General features: G+C 44.4%; 1 protein-coding gene across 1 annotated transcript; it reads left to right on the top strand.

The window, feature by feature from the left end:
• The first annotated feature begins 6,639 nt into the window (after positions 1 to 6,639).
• LOC119041865 (ubiquitin-40S ribosomal protein S27a-like) lies at positions 6,640 to 22,463 on the top strand. Its single transcript, XM_053661437.1, is given in 4 exon segments — positions 6,640 to 6,712; positions 6,715 to 7,014; positions 7,058 to 7,163; positions 22,055 to 22,463. Coding segments are annotated over 4 exon segments (888 nt in total).
• Positions 22,464 to 23,186: the final 723 nt, after the last annotated feature.

The following is a 23,186-nucleotide window of genomic DNA, read 5'->3' as shown; positions in this document are numbered from 1 at the left end:
GGAGCCCCAAACTGAGCAAGTAGAGAACTTTTCTCAACGTTTGAATCATACCGTAGGGAGTCCAGCTTGAAACAAATATATAGTCAAAACATTTCCTTCACCCCAAATATTCAAACCTCTCAGGCTCCTGGGGATCCAGAGCTCACCAGACCTGGCAGGAAAACGGTGTTTAATGCTAATTTACCGTTACCAGTCACCCCACCCCACCCACACCTCTGCACCTCAAGGATGACTTGGGTGCAGTAAAGGATTTTTTTTTTTTAATCAGTCTTTTAACAAAAAATGAAGCACTTTCCCTTTCTCTTTCCTCTCCTGAGACAGAGTCCTGAATTCCCTCCAGAGTCCAGAGTTGAGGTGAGAGTTAAACCATTCGTAGCTTCCCATTTCCAGAGAAGAGAACGATCCCCAACAGGTTCAACAGGTCTGGAAAAAGGAACCGTTCCTCGCCAGCACCCACAGCAGAAGCTGCAGAAATGGAGGAAAGAGAGGAGCCCTAGCCAAAGGCTAGCCCGGCTTGCCCCTCCCACAGACCTGGGGCTACCCTGGAGGTGGGTTCGAGGGCTGGGCTGGGGGAGGAGGGAGTTAGGTTCATAAACAAACGCGCCTGGGCCACGAGGTGCCCAGAGGGGAATGGGGGTGGGGTTTGCTGGCCTCACAGACCTCGCCTGAGCTGGATAACTGTTGTGAGCTGGGCTGGGCCTCTCCACCCCCAGTTTCCGGCTAGGGGTGGACCATCTGGCTCTCCACAACCACAAACCCCTCCTTCCTGCTTTGCCCTCTCTCGAAGACAGCTGAGCTTTGTTGAGGCTCGACACCTGCCTTCTTTTCTTCTGGGAATTTTCATTGTCCCCAACGCGAGTGGGTGGTTCACGTAGGCAGGGAAAAGGCCCTGGAACACCACATTAATTCCTTCTTGAGGTGACCAGGGGAAGGTGGGAGAGGACATGAGCTTCACAGACTTCTGCCTCCAAGAGAGGTTTTCTCAGTTTCCCTTAAGCCTATGCTCAATTTAGGTGTAACCTTTACCAGGCTTTCCCTTTCTCTGCTCTCCCCTCCCCCGCCACTGCGCGTGATCGGAGGTGCCTGCCCAAAGGTGCCTGGAAGTCTTCCAGGAAGAGCTTACCTTAGCCACTCACCAGACTGTAGACATTATAGTATCTCTTTAAAAAAAAGATTTTATCTATTTTTAGAGAGAGGAGAAAGGAAGGAGAAAGAGAAGGACAGAAACATCAATGTGTGGTTGCTTCTCACGTGCCCCTCCCCACACACACACACTGGGGACCTGGCCTGCAACCCAGACATGTGCCCCTAGACTGGGAATCAGACCAGAGACCTCCTGATGCCCAGGTCTGTGCTCAATCCACTGAGCTACACCAGCCAGGGTTATAATATCTCTTTCTTACTAATTTAGGAAATAAATTCAGCCCTTGAGAAGTGTGTCCAATCAAGATCTCAAGGCAGAGTTAGTAGGACTCCCTGACACCAGTTCTACTCCAGCATCTCTCTCAAAGTGAGAGAAATTCCACGAGTGGTGAGAGGCACTTACCACTAGTGGAATTTGAACATTTCTGTATGTGTTCTTTTAATGACATTTAGAAGGAATTTGAACTACATATCAAACCTTTCACTTCACAGATGTTATTGTTAGGACAAAAAAATAATACTACTATGGAACAAGGGAAACCTGATGGTAACAGTAAAAATGGTGAAGGCGGAGTGTCAATGAATGAAGTCTGGGGCCATACACTGTGCCATCCCGGTTTCACCATCCTAAGTGCAGCTATTTCTCAGGAAGGATGAGGGAGAATGGGGGCTGGTGCCCACGATCCACAAGGTTTCTTCCAGCACTGACATTCTAAGGTTTAACAGCAATCAAAGGCTATTTTAAGGAAGGAGCTGGAAGCTCACCACCAAATGGTGAAGAGGAAGCTCACCACCAGAGCTGAAGAGGAAGCCTTCCTTCTCTCCACAAGAGGAAAGTGCAGGACAGCGTGAACAGGTCCAGGAATCGTTCCACCCCAACCTCTGAGGAATTTTGCCTGCTTAGTCTCCTCATTTCTATGAGGCGCACACACCAGAGTTGAAGGGAGCCACCAGGGCCTGTGTGGTATCTGTCCCAAGAACCTCTGCTCAATCCTGCCCAAGAACTAAGCTGGCCTAAACTGCCAACATCAAGCTGATGCTTCTCTGAGCACCTGCTCTCTGACCTCATTCCACTCTGTTCCTGTACAGGCCAGCAGCCACGAAGGCTGGGGCTCAGTTCCATAGGCAAGTGACTGCCTAAGTCTCCCCAGGCCTAGCTTCCCCCAACAACTTCAAAAACACTGAAGCAGACCACCAGACATGTGCACTACATGGCCCTGATGTAATACAAGATGAAGAATACCTAACAAATATTATTTTCCAAAATACTGAGCCTGAATCTAAGGGGGCCTTTAGATCTAATCTCTAGTTTGCAGAAAATGTGGAGGCTGGAAGAACAAGGTAAGAGAAAATACAAAGAATAAGAAAAATTCAAAAGGTATGACATTCTACAGGGCAACTAACTGGTTCTTCAACAAGTCAGTGACAGAAAAAGAGGAAAGGGCTTAAAAAAGATTTAGAGGCAAAATAGACATATGCTATTTGATCCTATTTTGAACAAACCAACTGTAAAAAGACATTTTGGAGACAGTTGGGAAAATTGAATGTAGACTGGGTATTAGATGATATCAAGGAATGACTTCGTTTGGAATGATAATACTATGGGATTAAATAAGAATTTTTTAAAATTATTTTCAATTACAGTTGACCTACAATTACATTACTTTCAGGTATACAGCATAATGATGAGACATCTGTATACCTTATGAAGTGATCATCCCGATAAGCCTGGTACCCATTTGACACCTTACATGGTATGAATGAGTAAGGGGTTCCACTGAGATAATCTCACAGGTGATCTGATCATAAAGTCCTCACTGGGCAGGTCACAGTGGGTAGTCACACCCCAAGCATGTAACATTTTCAGTAAAAGGCTTATCTTTGCCTTAAGAAAGCCCTGTACATCGTTTTTATGCATCTAGGTTAACACTTTTTTTTTTTTAATGCTTCTTTTCAGATTCCTCAAGCAAACCACCCTCAAGAGAGCAATACCGGTACATTTATACAGTGGAATACTACTCAGCCCTTAAAAGAAGGAAATCTTACCTTTTACAACAGTGTGGATGGACCTGGAGAGTATTATACTGAGTAAAATAAGCCAGTCAGAGAAAGACAAGTGCTATATTATTTCACTTATGTGTGGAAGGTAATGAGCAAAATAAACCAACAAACTAAACAGAAACAGATTCATAGATAGAGAACAGACTGACAGCTGTTGGGGGAGACGGGGGGGGGGGGGTTAGGGAACTGGGTGAAAAAGTCCTGATTAAGCAAAGGAAAAAAAAACTAGACACAGACAACAGTATGGTGATTACTGAAGAGGAAAGCGGGGTGGAGGGAGGTAGAAGAGGGTAAAGGGGGAATAAATAGTGATGGAGACCAGACTTGGGGTGGTGAACACACAATACAATGTACAGATGATGTATTATAGAATTGTACACCTAAAACCTATATAATTTTATTAACAAATATCACCCCAATATAAGAAAAATTTATAAAACATTAAAAAAAAATTCTTCAGATTTGGCCCTGGCTGGTGTAGCTCAGTGGATTGAGTGCGGGCCTGCAAACCAAAGGATCACGGTTTAGTTCCCAGTCAGGGCACATGCCTGGGTTGCTGGCCAGGTCCCAGCCCGGGATGCACGGGAGGCAACCATACATTGATATTTCTCTCCTTCTCTCCTTCCCCTCTAAAGATAAATAAATTTTTAAAATACCAAGTAAAAAAAGATTGTTGTTTTAAGCCCAAATGATCAAAGTTGACTGAAGATACTATTAAAAAAAACTTCAACAGATCTACAAAGAAAGAAAAATTTAAATGTAGCTATGATCTTGTTTTTTAGAAAGCCAGAATCAATAGTTTCATAGGCAAGAAAAAGTTTTAAAGAATAGATAACCTCCTGGCTGGTGTGGCTCAGCGGATTGAGTGCTGACCTGCAAACTGAAAGGTTACTGGTTCGATTCCGGTCAGGACACATGCCTGGGTTGCAGGCCAGATCCCTGGTAGGGGGCACATGAGAAGAAACTGATCAATGTTTCTCTCCCTCACTTTCCCTCTCTCTAAAAAATAAATAAGTAAAATCTTAATAAAAAAAAAAAGAATAGAAACCTCTGACAAAATTTTACCAGAACATTCTACAATGCAATATCTTACTAATAGATAAGAATAGCCCCTAAAAAGCAAAATCTGGATGAGTATCAATTAAGATACATGTAAACATTCCAAATACAGATTGGTAAATTGAACTCAATAGTCTATTAAAATGATTATAAAACATAAAGTGATGTTCCATGAATATTCAGGGGCCTGATTTATTGTGATCTAATTAGGTATCCAGATTTTAGATTTTCTAACTTTAGCAATGTAAGAATGTTGGGAAAAGTAACATGATTCAGCCCCAATATCTTACAGATTGCTTCTTTTCTTATTTTTGTTTGTCTTATCTTCATCAGCTTTCCAAAAAAATTAACAATAAATAATAAAAAATAGAAATTCAGCACTTAAAAACTTCTATAAATAAAAACAAGTATTGCCACACACTTTATTTTGCACCAAACCTCTGTAATGTTCCTGTACTCAAACATACATTAAGACTTGTACCTACTAAGTCCATTTTGCTCAGAAGGGGCAGGTTGGACAGATGTCACTAAATAATCATTCACCATCTAGAACAATACATATTTCCCACTCATGATTTCAAATTGTTTATTAGTTTGTAAACAGTATACACAATGTTTACACAAAAATGTAATGCCAAAAAGAGTATTATAAGTGCTATAATGAAATTAATTTTTGCACCCTGACCAGTGTGGCTAAGTTGTTTGGAGCATCACCCCGTATACCCAAAGGTTCAGTTCCCAGTCAGGGCTCATAACTAAGTTGTAGGTTTGGTCCCCAGTCAGGTGCATGCAAGAGGCAACCGACTGATGTTTCTTTCACATCAGTGTTTCTCTCTTTCTCTGTATCCCTCCCTTCCCATTTCTCTAAAATCAATAAGCATGTCTGCAGGTGAGGATTAAAAAAATTAATTTTTGCTAATTAAAAAAAAGAGGTTTGTGGTGGTTTAGAGGAGGGAAGTAGACCCCTGAGGAAATCCTCTTACAGTGCCTTTTTAGAATCACTTTCTTGGTGGTGGTAGCAGAATTTGGGGGTGGCTTCATACTGAAGCTACCTGTGTCTCAGCCAGTCAACCCTATCACACTGTGTGGCAAACACAGAGAAGTCAAGGACTGAAGGAAAACTGAGCAATGTCCCCCAGGGCAGGCTCTGACCAAGGCCGAGGAGGAAGGGAGTACATAGGCTAAGAACTTCCTGCCTCCCAACCTTTGTGATGATTTACCTCCCACTATTCCCTGCTCCCCAACCCACCCTAAACCAAAGCCAGTCTCTCTGCTGTGTTCCTTCGTTCAGTGTTAATGTGATCTGTGCAAGGCCTGGCACTAGACATGCTGGGGGAGGTGAGATGAAGGAGTCATGGCTAGAAAAGGAGACAGATTCATACACAGCTGATTATAATAAGTTACAATATCCTGTCTTACAAGCAGTGAAGGAGATACATACACAAGTGATGCCTTTTGAAGGAACTTTGTGCCCAGTTTCCAACAAACTTCTCCCTCTCTAGGCTCCTCTCTTCCCCTCTCACATAAGTCCCATTGATCTTATTCCAAAAGTGTCTTTCAGATTCATCCCCTCCTCTCTCTCAGTATCCCTCATCACTGCCTGAATGGGGTAGAGCCATCGTTGCTTACTTGGTAACCTTACTATGTAGAATGGATTCCTTGTCTATAGCCCGATCTTCTTCAAAAGAGGCTGTGCACTCCGGCCTCAAGCAGTCCTACCTGTCTGAACACAGATCTCAGTGTCTGTTACAAATCAAATCAAATCTTTGCAGGACCTACCTTTCACCTACATATGTAAGTAAAGCTCCAGCCATACTCACTCAGCTACTTATTATTCACTAGTTAGGCCACATGATTTCACCTGTGACATTCACTGATACACAGGTGTGTGCCCAGAGTGCCCTTCCCCCAGGGTGGGGCCTCTGTGCACTGCTGGTGGGAATGTGAATTGGTGCAGCCACTGTGGAAAACAGTGTGGAGGTTCCTCAAAAAGTAAAAAATAGAACTACCATATGATGTAGCAATGACGCTTCAGGGTATTTATCTGAAGAAGACAAAACTGCTGACTCAAAAAATATACTCGCCCTCCTGTTTACTACAGTGTTATTTACAATAACTAAGATATGGAAACAATCTAAGTGTCCATCAGCTGATGAATGGATAAAAATATAAAAATGGATAAAGTACATATACATCATGGAATATTATTCAGTCATAAAAATAATGAAATCTTGCAATAACATGGATGGAATTTCAGGACATTATACTAAGTGAAATAAGTCAGACAGAGAAAGACAAATACCATAGGATCTCACTTATATGTGGAATAAAAAAGCAGCTTTCTGGTCTGCCATCTGTGGTGTACCTGCTGTGAACATGCAGATTTTCATGAAAACCCTTATGAGGAAGACCATCACTCTCAAGGGTGAACCCTTGGGTACAACAGAAAATGTAAGGCCCAGATCCAGGATAAGGAAAGAATTCCTCCTGATCGGCAAAGACTGATCTTTGCTAGTAAGCACCTGGAAGATGGACATTCTTTGTCTGACTATGACATTCAAAAGGTGTCCACTCATCATCTTGCACTGCGACTCCATGGTGGTGCTAAGAAAAGGAAGAAATCTTACACCACTTCCAGGAGGAATAAGCATCAGAGAAAGAAGGTTAACCTGACTGTTCTGAAAGGTGAAAGGTGGACTAAAAAGGCAAAATCAGAAGTCTTTGAAAATGCTCTGTTTTCATTAAAGTTAAGTTAAAGATTAAAAAGAAAAAAATCAATTGCCATCATCCGGAGGCCCCTCAGGTGAATGCGGTGCTGGAGTTTTCATGGCCAACCTCTGTGACAGGCGCTGTGGCAGATGTCTGACCTACTGCTTCAGCAAAGCGACATACAGGTCATTGTATGTGGGCTAATAAAAGACATGAACTAACAAAAACAAACAAACAAACAAAAACACAGGCTCATAAAAAGAAAAGAAAAAAAAAGCCCTAGCTGGCATGGCTCAGTGGGTTAAGTGCTGGCCTTTCAACTGAAAGGTCGCTGGTTCAATTCCCATGCCTGGGCACACGCCTGGGTTACGGACCAGGTCCCCTGTGGGGGGTGTGCAAGAGGCAGCTGTTTGATGTTTTACACATGGATGTTTCTCTCCCTCTCTTTCTCTTTCCCCTCTCTAGAAATAAGTAAAATATTTTTAAAAAACAAAAACAGCTCTGGCTGGTGTAGCTCAGTGGATTGAGCGCAGGCTGCGAACCAAGGGGTTACCAGTTTGATTCCCAGTCAGGGCGCATGTCTGGGTTGCGGGCCAGGTCCCCAGTGGGGGCGTGTGAGAGGCAACCACACACTGATGTTTCTCTCCCTCTCTTTCTCCCTCCCTTCCCCTCTCTCTAAAAATAAATGAAAATAAAAATCTTAAAACAACCAAACAACCAAACAAAAATAGCAAGGGAACTGAGCCAGCCTAGAATCTGTCTCTTTAAAACAAACAAACAAAAAAATTAAAAAAACACACAAACTCTTTGATGCAGAGAACAGATTGATGGTCACCAGCGGTGGGCATAGAGGGTATTGGGGGGTGAGGAAAATGGCTGAAGGGAGCCAAAAGGTACCAACCTCCAGTTCTCAATAAATAAATCCTGGGGATATTATGTACAGCATGGTTAATAAGACTGAATTGTATATTTGAAAGTTGCTAATAGAGTAAATTTTTTAAGTTCTTATTACAAGAAAAAATTCTGTAACTATGTATGGTGATAGAGGTTAACTAGACCTAAATATCAAATTATTATGTTGTATACCCAAAATTAATGTAACGTATGTCAATTATACCTCAACTTAAATATTTTAATAACAATAAAGGTAGCAAAAGGGTAAAAGAAAATTTATCTTTCATGTCTTAGAGACCAAGTTTCATCTCTGGAATCCTTTCCAAAAATCTGTTCTCCCTAGAATTGGCCGTGTTTCTTTACACAGCCCCGTTGCAACTTCTGCTGTGTTTGTTTTGACCTCACAGCCTTCGGTTCTCTGTTTCACTTACTTGCCTTTACATTTATAAACACAATGAAGTGAACCTGGTCTTGGAGCCACAGGTTAAAGTTCACATCTAGGTTTGGTAACTGTGCCATTGGAGGCAAATTACTTCACATCTGACCCTTGGGTGCCTCATCTATAAAAGGAGGATATTACTTACCTGACAGTGTTCTAAGACTGAAACAGCAAGAAGTTTGCTATGTACACATTTCCCTTCACTGACCTATCCAGTTCACACCATGTTCTCTTCTCCCAAGGTAGGAAACTATCTTCACCACTTAACAGCTTGGTTAGCAGCTTTTCAGTCCCCTTTCTGTGCATTTCCGTATATTTATGAGGTCTTGTCCATAGGGTATCCAGCCATGTAGTATGAAAAATAGAGACATTTATTGAAAAAAGGTACAAGATACAAGAAACACTGTACACAGGACATTGACGCCTCAGTCCCCATCAAAGTAGGCACCTTGGGAGCTCACACAGTTCTCCCAATTGCCATCAGCTGCCCTATCAGATTTTCCTGAATCTCATCTGAAATCTCTTCCTTTTCAAAGGTGATTTTAGTTTTGGGACAAGCCAGAAGTCACAGGGCACCAAATCTGGACTGTAGCAGGGCTGAGTCACCTGGGTGATTTGATGTTTTGCCAAAACACTCTGCACACACGAGCAGGTGCGTTTTTGTGAAGAAGCTGCCAACCACGAGTTGCCCATAACTGTGGTCTTCAGAATCATCTGAGTAGTTTCCATGGAGGAATGTTCAAGCTTAATGCAAAATTGGATTTAGATTCATTGCTCTACTTGCTCAGTCATTTTGAATGTGAAGGCACACAGTACATGTGCTCACTCAACGGCGTCTACCATCCCCACTGACTAGTGCAGTGAAGTCAAAGTCATCATGTTACAGAACAGATCCAAGGGGGGTTTGTACGATATACTATTACCGAAAGGACCCCCCACTAGGTTTCCTTTGCCCACCACCAGAGGAGAAACATGTCTTAGTGCCAGAGATTTGTGAAAAGGAAAGGAATTATTTATTTAAAGCAATACAGACTTAGAGTAGTAACTTAATATCTTCATTAAAATATTAAAGTCCTTTAGGATACCCACAGACACACACAATCCTTCATTCTCCCTCTGCCCTAATCTGGGGTACCGTATCTCAGGAAAAGAAGTAGAAGTCTGTGATTTGGGCTCTGAGCAACATCACTGTGTCGCCACCACGATCTCCAGTTAATCCAAAGCCATGTGGCACCTTCTCATGGCCCACCAGCAAGAGTCCTTTCACCCCTCTTCTTCCAAGCAAAGTCTCTCTTGCTTCCTAAGCCACCTGGCAAAAGGGAGCACCCCAAAGCCACGAGGTCCTCACTCTCGCCAAAGCTGCAGGGTTCCCACTCTGCCCAAGCCCCATGATTTTCCTCTCCCTTGGCTGCCAAGTCTGGGTTTAAATCCCCCAGCCAACCTTCCTCTTCAGCCCCATTTCCAACTCCTCATACAATGAGTTCCACCTGCCAGCATTCCTGCATCCTTCCAGCTTTACTGGGCTGCCATAGTAAGTCTGGGCAGGGGTGGCCCCATGGCATGGAGCCAATCTTCTCCGAGCTCTCACCCAGGCGCTGTAACCAGGGCAAATTGCCTCCCAGTTACATCTCGGGTAGAAGTCACTCCCATCTCCCTGGCTCAAAGCATGACCACAGCTATTTAACATATCTATGCAACCAGTTAAAGGTTATAAGTATGTTAAATGACCATGCCAGAGGTTAGCTGGAAAGCTGTGGTTGTACAAAATGGCTCTGCATGGTCCTGTTCCACATGTCCCTTTCCCCAGCTCAAACCTGGGGGTGGGGGGTGAGGACATTCTATATATTTTTATAATATTTCCTGGACACCTTGAGTTCTGGACCCCATTCCAAATTCCTATTCGGGGCCTCCCTCTTGGCTGCACCCTGTTACAATCATTGTTTACACATGCACATTCCAGTCCACTCTCCTTAGTTGTCAGGTTACATCAGTGTTGCACAAATCATATTCATTATATCAACAATGACTGGACTTTTTCTGGACAGACCTTGTATATACATTTAATAGATGTTTACTCAATACTTACTAAGTGCCAGGCACTGTTCTGGTGTGGCAATGAAGACACGATCATGAACAAAAGAGAAAAAAAATTCTCTTCTGAGCGTACTTGCTACATTGGTATTTTTTATATGAATAGGTATAATAGGCATTGTTCTATAGATTTCAAAAAATAAAAGTGTGGTTACCTCTCATGTGCCCCCTACTGGGGACCTGACTTGACCCACAACCCAGGCATGTGCCTTGACTGGGAATTGAACCTGTGACCCTTTGGTCCACAGACTAGCATTCAATCTACTGAGCCACACCAGTCAGTGTTGTAGTAGTTGTTGTTGTTGTTTGGTCCACTTATTTATGTGTTCATTGGTTGCTTTTAAAAAAATCTTTATTTATTTTTCCTTTTAAGAGTTTATTTATTTTTAGAGAGAGGGGAAGGGAAGGAGAAAGAGGGAGAGAAACATCAATGTGAGGTTGCCTCTTGCTCACCCCTTACTGGGGACATAGCCTGCAACCATGTCTGACTGGGAATCCAACTGCCACCCCTTGGTTCACAGGCCCACACTCCATCCACTCAGCTATACCAGTCAGGGCTGATTGGTTGCTTTTTGTATGTGCCCTGACCAGAGATCAAACCTGCAACCCTGGCATATTGGAACAACACTCCAACCAGCTGAGCTACCCACTCAGGGCCTAGTTTTATTCTTTCTTAGTATTTCAAACTCAACTACAGCAAACATCTTTCTATATATACATTAGTGCCCATATATAACATTTAGAAAAGTGTGGAGAGCTGTATGGCAGGAGTGGTCGGGAGCATAAATTCTAGAGACAAACTATAGGCATGAATCCTGGATCTGTGACTTACTAGCTGTATAATCTTAGGCAACTCATTTAACCTCCTGCCTCACTTATCTCATCTGTAAAATGAGGAACTAAGAATATTTAGTCAATTAGAACAGTTGAGATATGGTTAGAATGCCTGCATACAGTAAGCATTCCATACTGATATCAGCATTATCAGTATAGATTCCTAGAAGTAGAATTTCCGAGGCAAGATTATATATATTTAAAACATTTATACACTGCTAAATCATCTTCTAAAAATATTCCCAGTTACACATACCCGCATTATGACAGTGGTAGTTTCCCTGAATTCTTACCAATGTTTAAAAAACTGTTGTCAATCAGACACACCCTCCTTGGAGCACGCCCACTCAAATCTCCTTTTCAAGTGAATTTTCTTTCTTCTAAACTCTAAGGGTCCCCACAAGACTTGCAACTAAGGGAGCAGTGGGCAGCGGCAGCTCATCCTGGGCTAACCCCTGACCCTGCCTCCAAGGCCTCTTTTCCTTTGACCCTCCAGTGAGCTGACTGCAGCCCTGCCTTGGCCCACTTTTTCCTCCAACGTTTCCAGGGAGCCAAAGCAGCCCCACCCAGGCTCTCTCCTGTTGCTCCTTCTATCCTAGGACCTTCCTTGTTTCACTCTCCCCAGTTTTAATAAACAGACTCTCAAAAAAAGTTGTTGCCAAGCTGACAATTCCATTATTGAACTTTGTTTTGCCTTGATTTGTTCAAAATTATAAGGACAAATGTCTTTTCTTTGTTATCGTTTATTTGTATTTTGTCCTCTGTGAGTTGTCCTTTTATGTCTTATGTCCATTTTTCTACTGAACTGACTTAAAGGAGTTCTTTATGTGTATTAGATATTAACTCTTTGTTAAAACTGTCTAATATTTTATCCCTGTCAACTGTCTTTTTTTGTTGTTGTGTTTTTTCAAATAAAAAAATCCATTTGAATGAAGTATGTTTACACAATAAAGAGCACTCATTTTAAATGTACGTTTTGATGAGTTCAGACATGTGTGTACAGCTTGTAACCATCACAACAATCAAGATATGGAACGTTTCTCTAAAAAGTTCCTGTGCTCCATTCTCCCAGACACTCCCTGCCAGCCCTTCCCTGTCTCAGCACCCAGGCAGCCACTGACTCATTTTCTGATCAGATTTGATTCTAGATTTGATTCTAGAAAAGAATTAGATTTGTTTGTGTAGAGTTTCACAGCAACAGAATCAGACAGTATGTACTTAAAATTGTTTTGTTCTAGCTTCTTTCACTCACAAAATGGTTTTGAGATTCTTCCATGTTTTTGGCTATTTCGGTAGCTTGTTTACTATTATTACTTAGTAGTATTTCATTGTATAAATATACCACAATTTGTTCACCTATTCTCCTTTTGGTGGACATTTGGGGTGTTTCCAATATTTTGACTATTATGAAAAAGCTACTATGGCCCTGGCTGGTGTAGCTCAGTGGATTGAGTGCAGGCATGCAAACCAAAGGATTGAGGTTTGATTCCCAGTTGGGGCACATGCCTGGGTTGCAGGCCAGTTCCCAGCAGGGGACGCACGAGAGGCAACCGCGCATTGATGTTTCTCTCCCTCTCTCCCTCCCTTCCCCTCTCTAAAAACAAATAAATAAAATCTTTTAAAAAAGAAAACATAAAGAGCTACTTTGAATTCTATGTTTTTGTGTGCATATGTTTTTACTTCTCTTAAATATCTAGGAGTGGAATGGCTGGTTCTGACGGTAAATATATGTTTAACTTTGTAAGAAAGTCTTTAAAAAGAAAAAAGGAAATGGACAAACTGCTTTTCAAAATTGCTATACCATTTTACATTTTTTAAAAGATTTTAATGTGCGGTTGCCTCTCCCATGCCCCATACTGGGGACCTGCTCCGTACATTTTTTAAATATACATAAATACTAGATACCAATACTTTTTTAAAAACATTGAAAATTTCTTCCTGTCAGCTGTTTTTAACTTTGTTATTGTTCTCTGTGTAGTAGAACTTACGTTTTTACAGGTCAGCTCTGTTTTTCTTGCGGGACCTTGAGCTGGGTCGTACTCATCTTCACACCCCAGCCCCTGGCCCATGCTCTGCACAGAGTCCCGGCGAATGCTCACTGAATGACCCAATGACATTGACACTAAACGCCACTGCTATCTCCAGGAGTTTGTAAAAAGGGTCACATTCTGATAGTTTAGCTGACACCAACTAGTCACAGGAGATAAATTTAACCATTAGTAAAAGACTCCAAAATATGCTCTGCAGAGGAGAGGCGGAATTGATTTGCCAACAACCAAATCCAATCTAAGCTCCTCAGTACACCCAGATCCTGCTTCAAAAACCCCATCTGATTGTATTACACTCCCCTACTTAAATCTTTTCAAGACTTTCCAGCACACTTGGGATAAAGTCTCTAACTTTAACTCGGCCTATAAAGCTCTGAGTCATCCTATCTTCAAGTTTGGCCACAGTTTCCTCCTCCCTGTCGGTACACGTTGGCAGCTCCTTCAGTGTGCGGTGATCCTCTCCAAGCCAGGGACTTGCTCGTGCTGCCCCTTCTGCCTGAAACACTCCTTTCTCCCTAGGCCTCCACGGAACTTCTAAGTCACCTTTGTGGACTCAGTTTAATTCTCATCTCAGGGAAGCTTTCCTTTCCCGACTCCTGAAAGAGGCTTAGGCCTATATAACCCTGTCATTACTCATTCAACTTTTGTTGTCCCCCAAAGATTGTAAACCACAAGAAAGAAGACTGTGCTGTTCTTTTTGCATGTTTGTTCTCACTGTTTACTGGAATGCCTGGTTCATCTTAGATAGCTGATAAAAGTTCAACAAATGAATGAATTAAAAGTAAGCCAGGACCAGGAGGAATTACAGGATTCATTAAGAAGTCTAAAAAAAAATACCCGCCTGCGTGGCTCAGTAGGTTGGGCATTGTCGCGCAAAGTGAAAGGTTGCTGGTTTGATTCCTGGTTGGGCACATGCAGGGTACATGCCTGGGTTACAGGCCTTGTCCCCAGTTGGGGCATGTGCAAGAAGCAACTGATCAGTGTTTCTGTCTCATATTGATGTTTCTCTCCCTCTCTTTCTCCCTACCTTCCCCTCTCTCTAAAAATTCAATGAATAAAACCTTAAAAACAAAAAGTCTAGCCCTGGCTGTTGTGGCTTAGTGGATTGAGCACCAGCCTGCGAACCAAAGGGTCGCTGGTTCAATTTCCAGTCGTGGCACATGCCTGGATCGTGGACCAGGTCCCCAGTAGGGGGTGCACAAGAGGCAACCACACATTGCTGTTTCTCTCCCTCTCTTTCTCTTTCCCTTCCCCCATCTAAAAAAAAGTCTAAAGGAAAACAAAGAAATCTGAACTTTATCTTGAGGGTAAGGGGAGCCACTAAAAGATTTGAAGTAGAAGGGTCAGATACAGAAGGTTCAGTCATTCCTACTGGACTGAGACAAACTATTTAAATAAATTGACAGCAGATACGTGAACACATCAGGGGGCCATAATCCAGGTCTGGAAATACCCGAACTGAGTGGAAAATCATGATTACTAACCTACCTGAAAATCTTTTTAAAAACATCCAGCTCTGGCTGTTGTGGCTCAGTGGATTGAGCGCTGGCCTGCGAACCAAAGGTTTGCCAGTTCAATTCCCAGTCAGGGCACATGTCTGGGTTGCAGGCCAAGGCGGGTTCCCAGTGTGAGGTGGGTGAGAGAGGACCACACATTGAAGTTTCTATCCTTCTCTTTCTCCCTCCTTTCCCCTCTATCTAGAATAAATAAAATCTTTTAAAAAGGGGGGGGGAATTTTCCTTGGGATGAGAACTGTTAGGATTTCCTCTCTAAACAACTTTCCCCTGTGTAATAAGCAGTGCTAGTGACAATCATCACATTGTACGTTACATCCCTAACACTTACCTTAAAGCTAAAAGTTTGCAACTTTTGACCACCTTCTTCTAAATTGCTCTCCCCCCCCAACCACAAATCCAAACTCTTATTCAATGTTTGGTTTTTGTTTTGTTTTGTTTTGTTTTTAGACTCCACACGTAAGTGACATCATACAGTATGTGTCATTCGAAGTCTGACTTATTTCACTTAGCATAATGCCCTCAAGGTCCACCCATGTTGTTGCAAATGTTAGGATTTTCTCATTTTTTATGGCTGAACAATATTTCACTGTATATAATATATATGTAATATTTATACACGTGTGTGTATACACACCACAACCTCTTTATCCATTCATCTGTTGATGGGCACTTTATGCTGTTTCCATGTCTGAATCATTGTAAACGGTGCTGCCGTAAACACGGGTGTGCAGGTGTCTTTTCATGTTAGCGTTTTTGTTTCCTTTGGACGTGTTCCCAGAAGTGGGTTTGCTGGATCACATGGTAGCTCTAGTTTCCATTTTCTGAAGATCCTCCATACTGTTTGCCAATTTACATTCCCACTGATAGCGCACAGGGGTCCCCTTTCCTCCACATCCTCTCCAGCATCTGTTTTCTCTTGTTTTTTTTTATGATGGTTGAAGGATTTTTAAGTGGGAAAATGAGGATCCAGTACATGGAATCTTTTTTTTTTTTCCATCTAGGTGCAAAGAGTCAGTAAGGTAATCCTGTCCTTTGGTTCACAGTGCATACTATCATGATTTGAAACATACAAGGCCCCTCTTTAGTTAATTTTTTCTTCTTTATTCCTAAGCCCTTCCCCTTCTCTCTGTAAGGGGATAGAGACCCTTATAGAGGATCTCTATACCATCTCATGTGTTTATTGGTCCCTGAATATATATGTGTCCTTGTTCTGTGGGTGCATTTAATATGCATGTAGAATTTAATTGTACTGTAAGTGTAATTGTTTCACTTTTCCACACAACACTTTTTTAAGATTTATTTGTGTTGCTATAAATATATCTAGTTCATCACTTCTGTTGCATAGTATTCCCTTAGAGATGGAAAGTTAGCTTCCTGATTCCATGAAGCTGTCATAAATATTCTCATATGTGTTCTCCTATGATTCTGTGCAATATTTCCTTGTGGTGAAGACTCTAAAATAAAGATCTGGCCATTTCATCTCCTTGCTCCACATTCTTCAATGAATTTCATTTCCTTAGGACAAAGCACAACCTCCTTAGGATGACAAAGGAGTCAAGTCATTTAAGTCTCTAAACTTCTCTTTCCCTCCTGACAAGACCTTACAATATTTGCCTATTCGTTAAGGCACTTGTCAAGATCTAATAAGAAGCTGCAGGGGAAGTGCCACTGCAGCCAGTAGAGAACTATAAAAATGTTGATTTCATTAACAGATTGTCTTTGAATATGTTTTTCCCCTTCAAGGTGGGCCTCATGTTTGCCTTAGCCAGACTTGAGTGATGTAAAAATGCGGGTGGTAAGGAGCAGGCAGCCCACTCACTGGCCTTTCCTGGCAGCACCTGGACTCAGTGTCTGTAGGTGTTAGAGTGAAGGGTGAGAGTGAGAAGGCTGCGGTGTGATCAGGCCAGCCATGCTTAGAGCAGAAAGTTTGAGGCTTTGCCCTTTCTTCTTCCCAATGCCCGTAGGCTTCCTGAGAACAAAGACCAGGCCTCTATTTATCTATTTATTTCATTTATTTCTAACAGCCTTTGAGAGAGGCTCAGTGTAGGTGCTCACTAAATGCATGTAGATTCGGGGAGAGAATCCAGACTACGCCAGCCTGAAATATGGGAAGCTAGCCTTGTCCTTGTCCCCAGTGCTGGTGAACCAGGGGGTGTGCATCCGTGCTCCCAGAGTTTGTCTACTCCTTCCTCGTCTACTTCCCTTTACCCTCAGCACCCACCTCTGCCTCCTTCCCCTTTGTATCTTCTACACATCCTTCAAGTCTCTACAACAGTGGTCACCTTCTCTGGGAAATCTCAAGTCTGAAGTGGGTACTGCTCCCCTAGCATTCAGCACCTATAATAACAGCTGTATGGCAGGCAGTGAATTTTATTTATTTTACTAAAAAAGCCATTATATATATATATATACATTTTATATACATATATATATATATATATAAATTGTTGGTCTTCTACGGGGGTCATTTGCCTCCATTTTACAGACACAGAGACTTAGTTAGGCTCACAGAGTTTGCACAGCTAGCAAGTGGTGGAGGTTGGGTTCATACCCTAGTCTGTCTGACTTGCAAGACAGTGGATTTCATTAACTGCCACTTGAACTGCCTCCCAGTATCGTAGGAGCATAGCTGTGTATCAGGTTCTCTTCCACTAGATTGCACACTTCTTGTTAAATGCTCTATTGCACACTTCCAGTACGTACCTGGCATACAGTCGATGCTTAGGAGACATCTGTGAAAGAAAGGCAGATAAGTGGGGCAGAAAATAGACCCTGGCCTGCTAAATTCTGGCCTGGGAGTCAGGACGCCTTTATATCTTTGACGAATGTCTTGCCCTTTCTGAGCCAAAGCTGGAAGAAGTGTTAGAATCTGAGACTTTTTCTCACGTTCGCCCTTGCTTCAGCTTTGACAGCTCTGCCTTTGTCCCCTGCAAAAACGTGCTGACGCTGGGCTCCCGGGCCCAAGCCTCGAATGTTGATAGGTGGCGACGCTGAGCAGCTCACTCCTGCCACCTGGTGGTATTGAGTAGCCTTGCTCAATCTTCTTTCTCCAGAGCCGCGGATTTATGGAATGTCCTGTCTGCAGCAATTTATACACTGCCCTTCCCTCCAAGAGTATATCTTTCTCTGGAATCCCTTCCCATTAGCAGTAGCACACACTGACATGCTTGCTATTCCAACACACCCGAGCTGAGCTGGCTGGAGTTAGGACCCTTAAAGAATCTAAGCTCTGAAAACGTTACAGTATCCACCTCCACCATAGGGCTTCCGGGCAAAACACTATGAGTAAAATAAGCACAAGTGAGAATGTGCCACAAAAATCTGATTACTCTTACAGTGACAACTGTGATGTTTTATTTTTTTTTAATTTTACACTTTTTAAAGTGTGAGATAAACTATTCATCTCAAACTTTCCATTTGTTTTAGTGCCCCTGCTTTGCAGCCCTGTGCAGTAAGCACTACTGGCACCACTAGGTCCTACTGGGTAACAAACACGCCACGGACTCTTCTTTGGAAAGGAAATTTGCCCAATGTAAGCCGATGTGCTACTTAAGGGCCAAGATTGTTGTATTTTATAAGTTTCTGTCTTTCCTGAGACCCCAGTGTCTGGAAGATAATAGGAGATGATAATCGATGTTTGTTTTTTGGTCTTTACTTGATATGAAGAAGTTCTGGCAAGCCTTTGGTAAGGACCCTTGGGAGCCTATCTATACTTTATCCCAGCCTTGCTGGTTGCCTCATGCGGCCCTACCTATCATCCTGCATCTTTAGTATTTCTCTTTGCAAGTCAGATCCCATCTCCCCTTCTAAGATACCTGATTTCAGTTCTCAGAAAGGATCTCAAAACCCTGGAACTTTAGAGCTGGAGGGAACCACATACTAAGAACAATCTCTATCATTGGTTGAATCCTGTTTGTTTGTTTTTTTTCAAATAGGTTTATTAAGAATAACCAGTTTGAATTTCGTCAAGTGTCTTCTCTGCGTGTATTGAATCGATGATGTGATTCTTTGTGTTGAACATATTAACATGCCCTTTTTTGTGAATTCCATTATTGGAAACCCATTCTAGCAATCCTGAAGTAAATTTTTAAAAAAGGGATCTTAGCCCTCATAGAGGTCCATAGCTCTCAGTTAGATGTAGCCAAATGCGTTTATTTTCAGAAGAGGAAACATAGGTACTGGGAGGTAAAGTGGAGGTTGTTTATGCCTTCAAATGTGGTCCCTAGATTTTTTCATGTATCTTTTTCTCCCCTAACTAGGTTGTTCAGGTCCCAAAGAGCAAGCACTGAGGGGCTCTATTTCACCCAGGGGCTCACTCAGTAAATGCTATTGACTACTAGGTTTATTAATAGGCTTTTATATTGGAGCTGGAGCAAGAAGTTTCCGGCTAAATAGGAAAATGGAAGACTATGGTTATGCCAAATAAAAGACTTCTAGATAGCTAGAGAGGTAAACTGTTAAACAAATGAGGAAAAAATGGCTTGAGGTAACCCATCCCCAGATGAGCTTGAGAAAGAGAATATACCTTCTAAGTAGGCCACAAGATCCAGGAAAGAACACGATGACCTTTGGCTAGATAGATTAACTTTGGTTCTTCTTATGATTATCACATTCCCCCTTCCCAGATTTTCCGGAACTTTCCAATTACAAACATTCTCCCTAAAGCAGTGAGAAGATGTTCCAGAAAAGAGCAGACTGTGTATCTTCATCATCAGCTTTTCTACAGCTCTGTCCCATAGTGTATCCATGCTCAAGTGTGTACCTTTCCCAGCAAAAGATGAACATGTGGGTTGTAAGAATTGGGCTCTGGCCCTGGCCAGGTGGCTCTGTTTGTTGGAGTGTTGTCCGGCACACCGAAAGGTTGGTGGTTCGATACCTAGTCAGGGCACATACCTAAGCTGAAGATTCCATCCCCCTTGGGGCGTAAGGGGAAGCAACCGATTGATGTTTCTCTCTCACATCGATGTTTTGATTTCTCTCCCTTCCTTCTTCTCTCTCTAAAGTCGATGCGTATATCCTCCGGTGAGGATTTAAAAAAAGAAAAAGAATTCTCTCTGGCTAGTGTGGCTCAGTGGATTGAGTGCCAGCCTGCAAACTGAAAGGTCACTGGTTCAATTCCTGGTCAGGGACACATGCCTGGGTTGTGGGCGAGGTCCACAGTTGGGGACGATTGATATAACTGTCACACATAGATGTTTCTCTCCCTCTCTTTCTCCCTCCCTTCCTCTCTCTCTAGCAAATATATATATATTTTTATCTTATATACATATACGTATATAACCCCCTCCAAATGAACTAGGCACCAGAACTGGAAGTGGGCAGAAGAGGGTAAGGCTCATGAACAGACTGAGCTGAGGGCACAACCCCCATGCCGTTCCTCTCGACCACTCTGGCTGGAATGGAAGGCATCAGGGGAGCAGTGGGGATAGGTGGAGGGCGGGCTGTCACCAATGAAGTCACAGGTCCCCAGGTTCTCAGGCTCCTAGAGCTTCCTGAAGGAGTTTTCTTCCTGAAGAAAATTCCTTTTTCTTTAATTTTTATTTATTGATTTGAGAGAGAAACATCAATTTGTTGTTCCACATATTTATGCGTTTATTGGTTGCTTCTTGTATGTGCCCTGACCAGATGGGACCCACGACCTTGACTAACTGGGATAATGCACTAACCAACTGAGCTTCCCCAGCCAGGGCCCCAGAAGCTGCATAGTCTTGTCGGCTCAGTGTTCCATGGCTGCCATGAGGGAGCCCACTGGACACCATGTGCTTCCTCTGTAGGAATTTGGAAGCAACTAGAAAGCACTCTAAGGGTAGCACCGACTACAGGGAGCATCCCAGACTTCCTCTATCCTGGTTGGTTTTGGGGATCCTGGAGCGAGGGGTCAAGCCTGAGACCCAACCAGAAGTAGAATGGGGTGGTGGGTATTGACTGGCAGGTCACAGGTAGACTTAGATGTCTTTGTCTGCCCCATCAGCCTTTGTTAACTAAGGTCTCCCTGTTGTCCCACTACTGTATTCTTGGATTTCTAAGATTTCCTTAGCCAGCGAGGAAGGCCCAGGGCCCAAGAAGACTTTAAAGGGGTAAGGGACTGAGTAGAAAGAGAGTGTATGTGATCATCCATGTATTTGTTGAATATATTTATGTTCCTTTGTATGTCTTCTTCTAAGACCTGGCTCCTGTGGTTCATGAGTGTCGCCATGAATACCCATGGGTGTGTGACTGTGGCATGTGGTATGTGCCTTTGTGTGTCAGGGTAGGGACTCCCTGTGGAGGGCATGTGTTGGAAGGGGGTGATTGTGAGAGCCTGGCTCCCTCTCCTCCTCCCCCATCCCTGCTCCCATCTGGCCTTGATCAGCCGGTCCCTGGGGAGGGAGCCGCGGTTTCGGATACAGGAAAATGTTCCAGGAAGCGGCCACTGTGCTGGGCCCTGCTCCTGCTCCCCCAGCGGAAATTGTTCCAGGAGGGAGGAGGGAAGGGAGTGTCGAGATAGGATTGAAGGAGGAGGGGGTAGCTCTTGGCTCCCCTCTCCACCGGATAAAGCAGAATAAGTTGATAGGAAGCTCAGGTCAGCCAGGAACCTGGATGCTGCTACCTAAAGCATTTAATGCAGGACAATTAAGAGCCGCCAAAAGAAGTTTCCTCTTCTTATCTGGTTCTTTCTCTGTTGAAGTTTAAGGATTGATATCTGGGTGTTCCCTGGGGGTCCCTTTTCTGGTCCTACTAGGGGTTGCCTAAGCTGAGGAGCAGGACACCTGGGTCCTGTCTGAAAACGGTGTGGCTTGGTGGTGGGGGGCGGGCATAGCATACGGTCTCCTCTTCTCCCCACTAAGGGGTCTTTGAAGCTTAGATCCAGGACTGGGAGGGCTGCCTAATTGGGATAATGGAGGTTAATGGGGCGCCTGGAGGGGGTGGCCACGCTCCTAGATCAAAGAAACTCTTCCCAACCACCACAGCTGGAGGTCACAGCTGGAGGGGGGGGGGGGCCTTCTAGCCGGCCAGCAGGGGGTGCTCTGGCACCTGGATACCTGTGTTCCTAAAACTCTGACCCCTTCTTGGGACTACTTTTGTCTAGAGTGCTTGCGGCAGGGCGGATGGGGGAAATGAGGGGACGGGGAGCCCCTCAGATTCAGACTTCTCTTCTTGTGGGCAGGGAGATGAGGAAGAGACAGGGCAAGAGAGGCTGGCAGCCTGGGGTCTACGGGATGTTAGCGCCTCCGTCCCTGCAGGGCCCAGAATAGGACGCCTGTTATCCGGGTCTGAAGGAGACCAGGACCGGGGAGGCAGGTCTCCCATCGCAGTTTCGGGACGTCAGGAAAGGACTGGGAGGGGCAGCTGGGGGCGCTGCCTGGGCGGAGGGGAAAGGGGCACGGGAGCTCCCCCGCCGCCGCCTACTCCCCCCTCCCCCGGGTTGGCGCTCCCTCTCGGGCTCTAATCGGCGCGGCGGCCGCAGCGGGCAGAGTCAGCGCCGCCAGTCTCCGGGACGCGACTCCCAGCAATTGTGGTCGGGACCGCAGATATGCAGCTGCCTCCTGCCCGGGCGCCCGGCCCGGCCGGCCCCGCCCGCGCCCCGCCCCCCTGCCTCCCGGCCGCGCGGGGACACTGAGGCACGGAAGGGAGGCGACGTCCCGGGCCTCTCCCCGCATCCCCAGACCTCAGAATTTGTGGGTCTAGGGCCACCTATCCTCGCCGCAGCTGGGGCTGAGACACCCCCCCACCCCCATCCTGGGGTCTTAACCGCTCGCCAGGTTTTAAACCTCCACGGGGAAAAAAAAAAATCAAGCAATTCTTTGCGATCCAGAGGGGGCGTCCGATTGAGAGCATGTGGTGGGGAAGGGGGTGGTAGTGGTGACTGAGTCCTGAAGACTCTCAATAACCTGGACAGTGGAAAAGGAAGGATGAGGAAGGGTGGCCTAGGCAGACTCTGAACTTACAGGGAGTGCCTTCCTAAGGGAGGAGAAGAGAAGGGGGGTGGAGAGGGGCTGGGATGGGCAAAAAGAGGTCAAAGAAATGGTTAAGGAGAAGTTAGAGCAGTGCATGTGTGGGGGTGGGGAAGGGGCAGGGGTCCTCCTGGGAGGCTGGAGACCAGGTCCTCAGAGGCAGCAGGGTCCCTTCACTCTGTTTACTGGACCCGGCTGTCAAGGGCCATTCTCAGAACTGAACAGATACTGCTGAAACGCCTGCATGCCCTGGGTGCACACGCACGCACAAACACTCGTGTCTTAGCTGCTCTCTCCCTCACTTCTCACATCCAGTCAGCCCCTGAGTCCTGTCTACACCACCTCCTAAATATCACCCTTCCATTACTTCTCATGCCCTCTGCTGCTGCGGGCCACAGCTTCTCACCTCTTGGCTGGACTGCTGCAACGAGCTGGTCTCCTTGCCTCTAATTTTGCC

This window comes from Artibeus jamaicensis, unplaced genomic scaffold, assembly GCF_021234435.1.
Source record: "Artibeus jamaicensis isolate MK-2021 breed Jamaican fruit bat unplaced genomic scaffold, CSHL_Jam_final contig_233, whole genome shotgun sequence".
NCBI lineage: Eukaryota > Metazoa > Chordata > Mammalia > Chiroptera > Phyllostomidae > Artibeus > Artibeus jamaicensis.
Note: the sequence above shows the minus strand (reverse complement) of the source record. Positions and strands in the feature narration are given on the sequence as shown.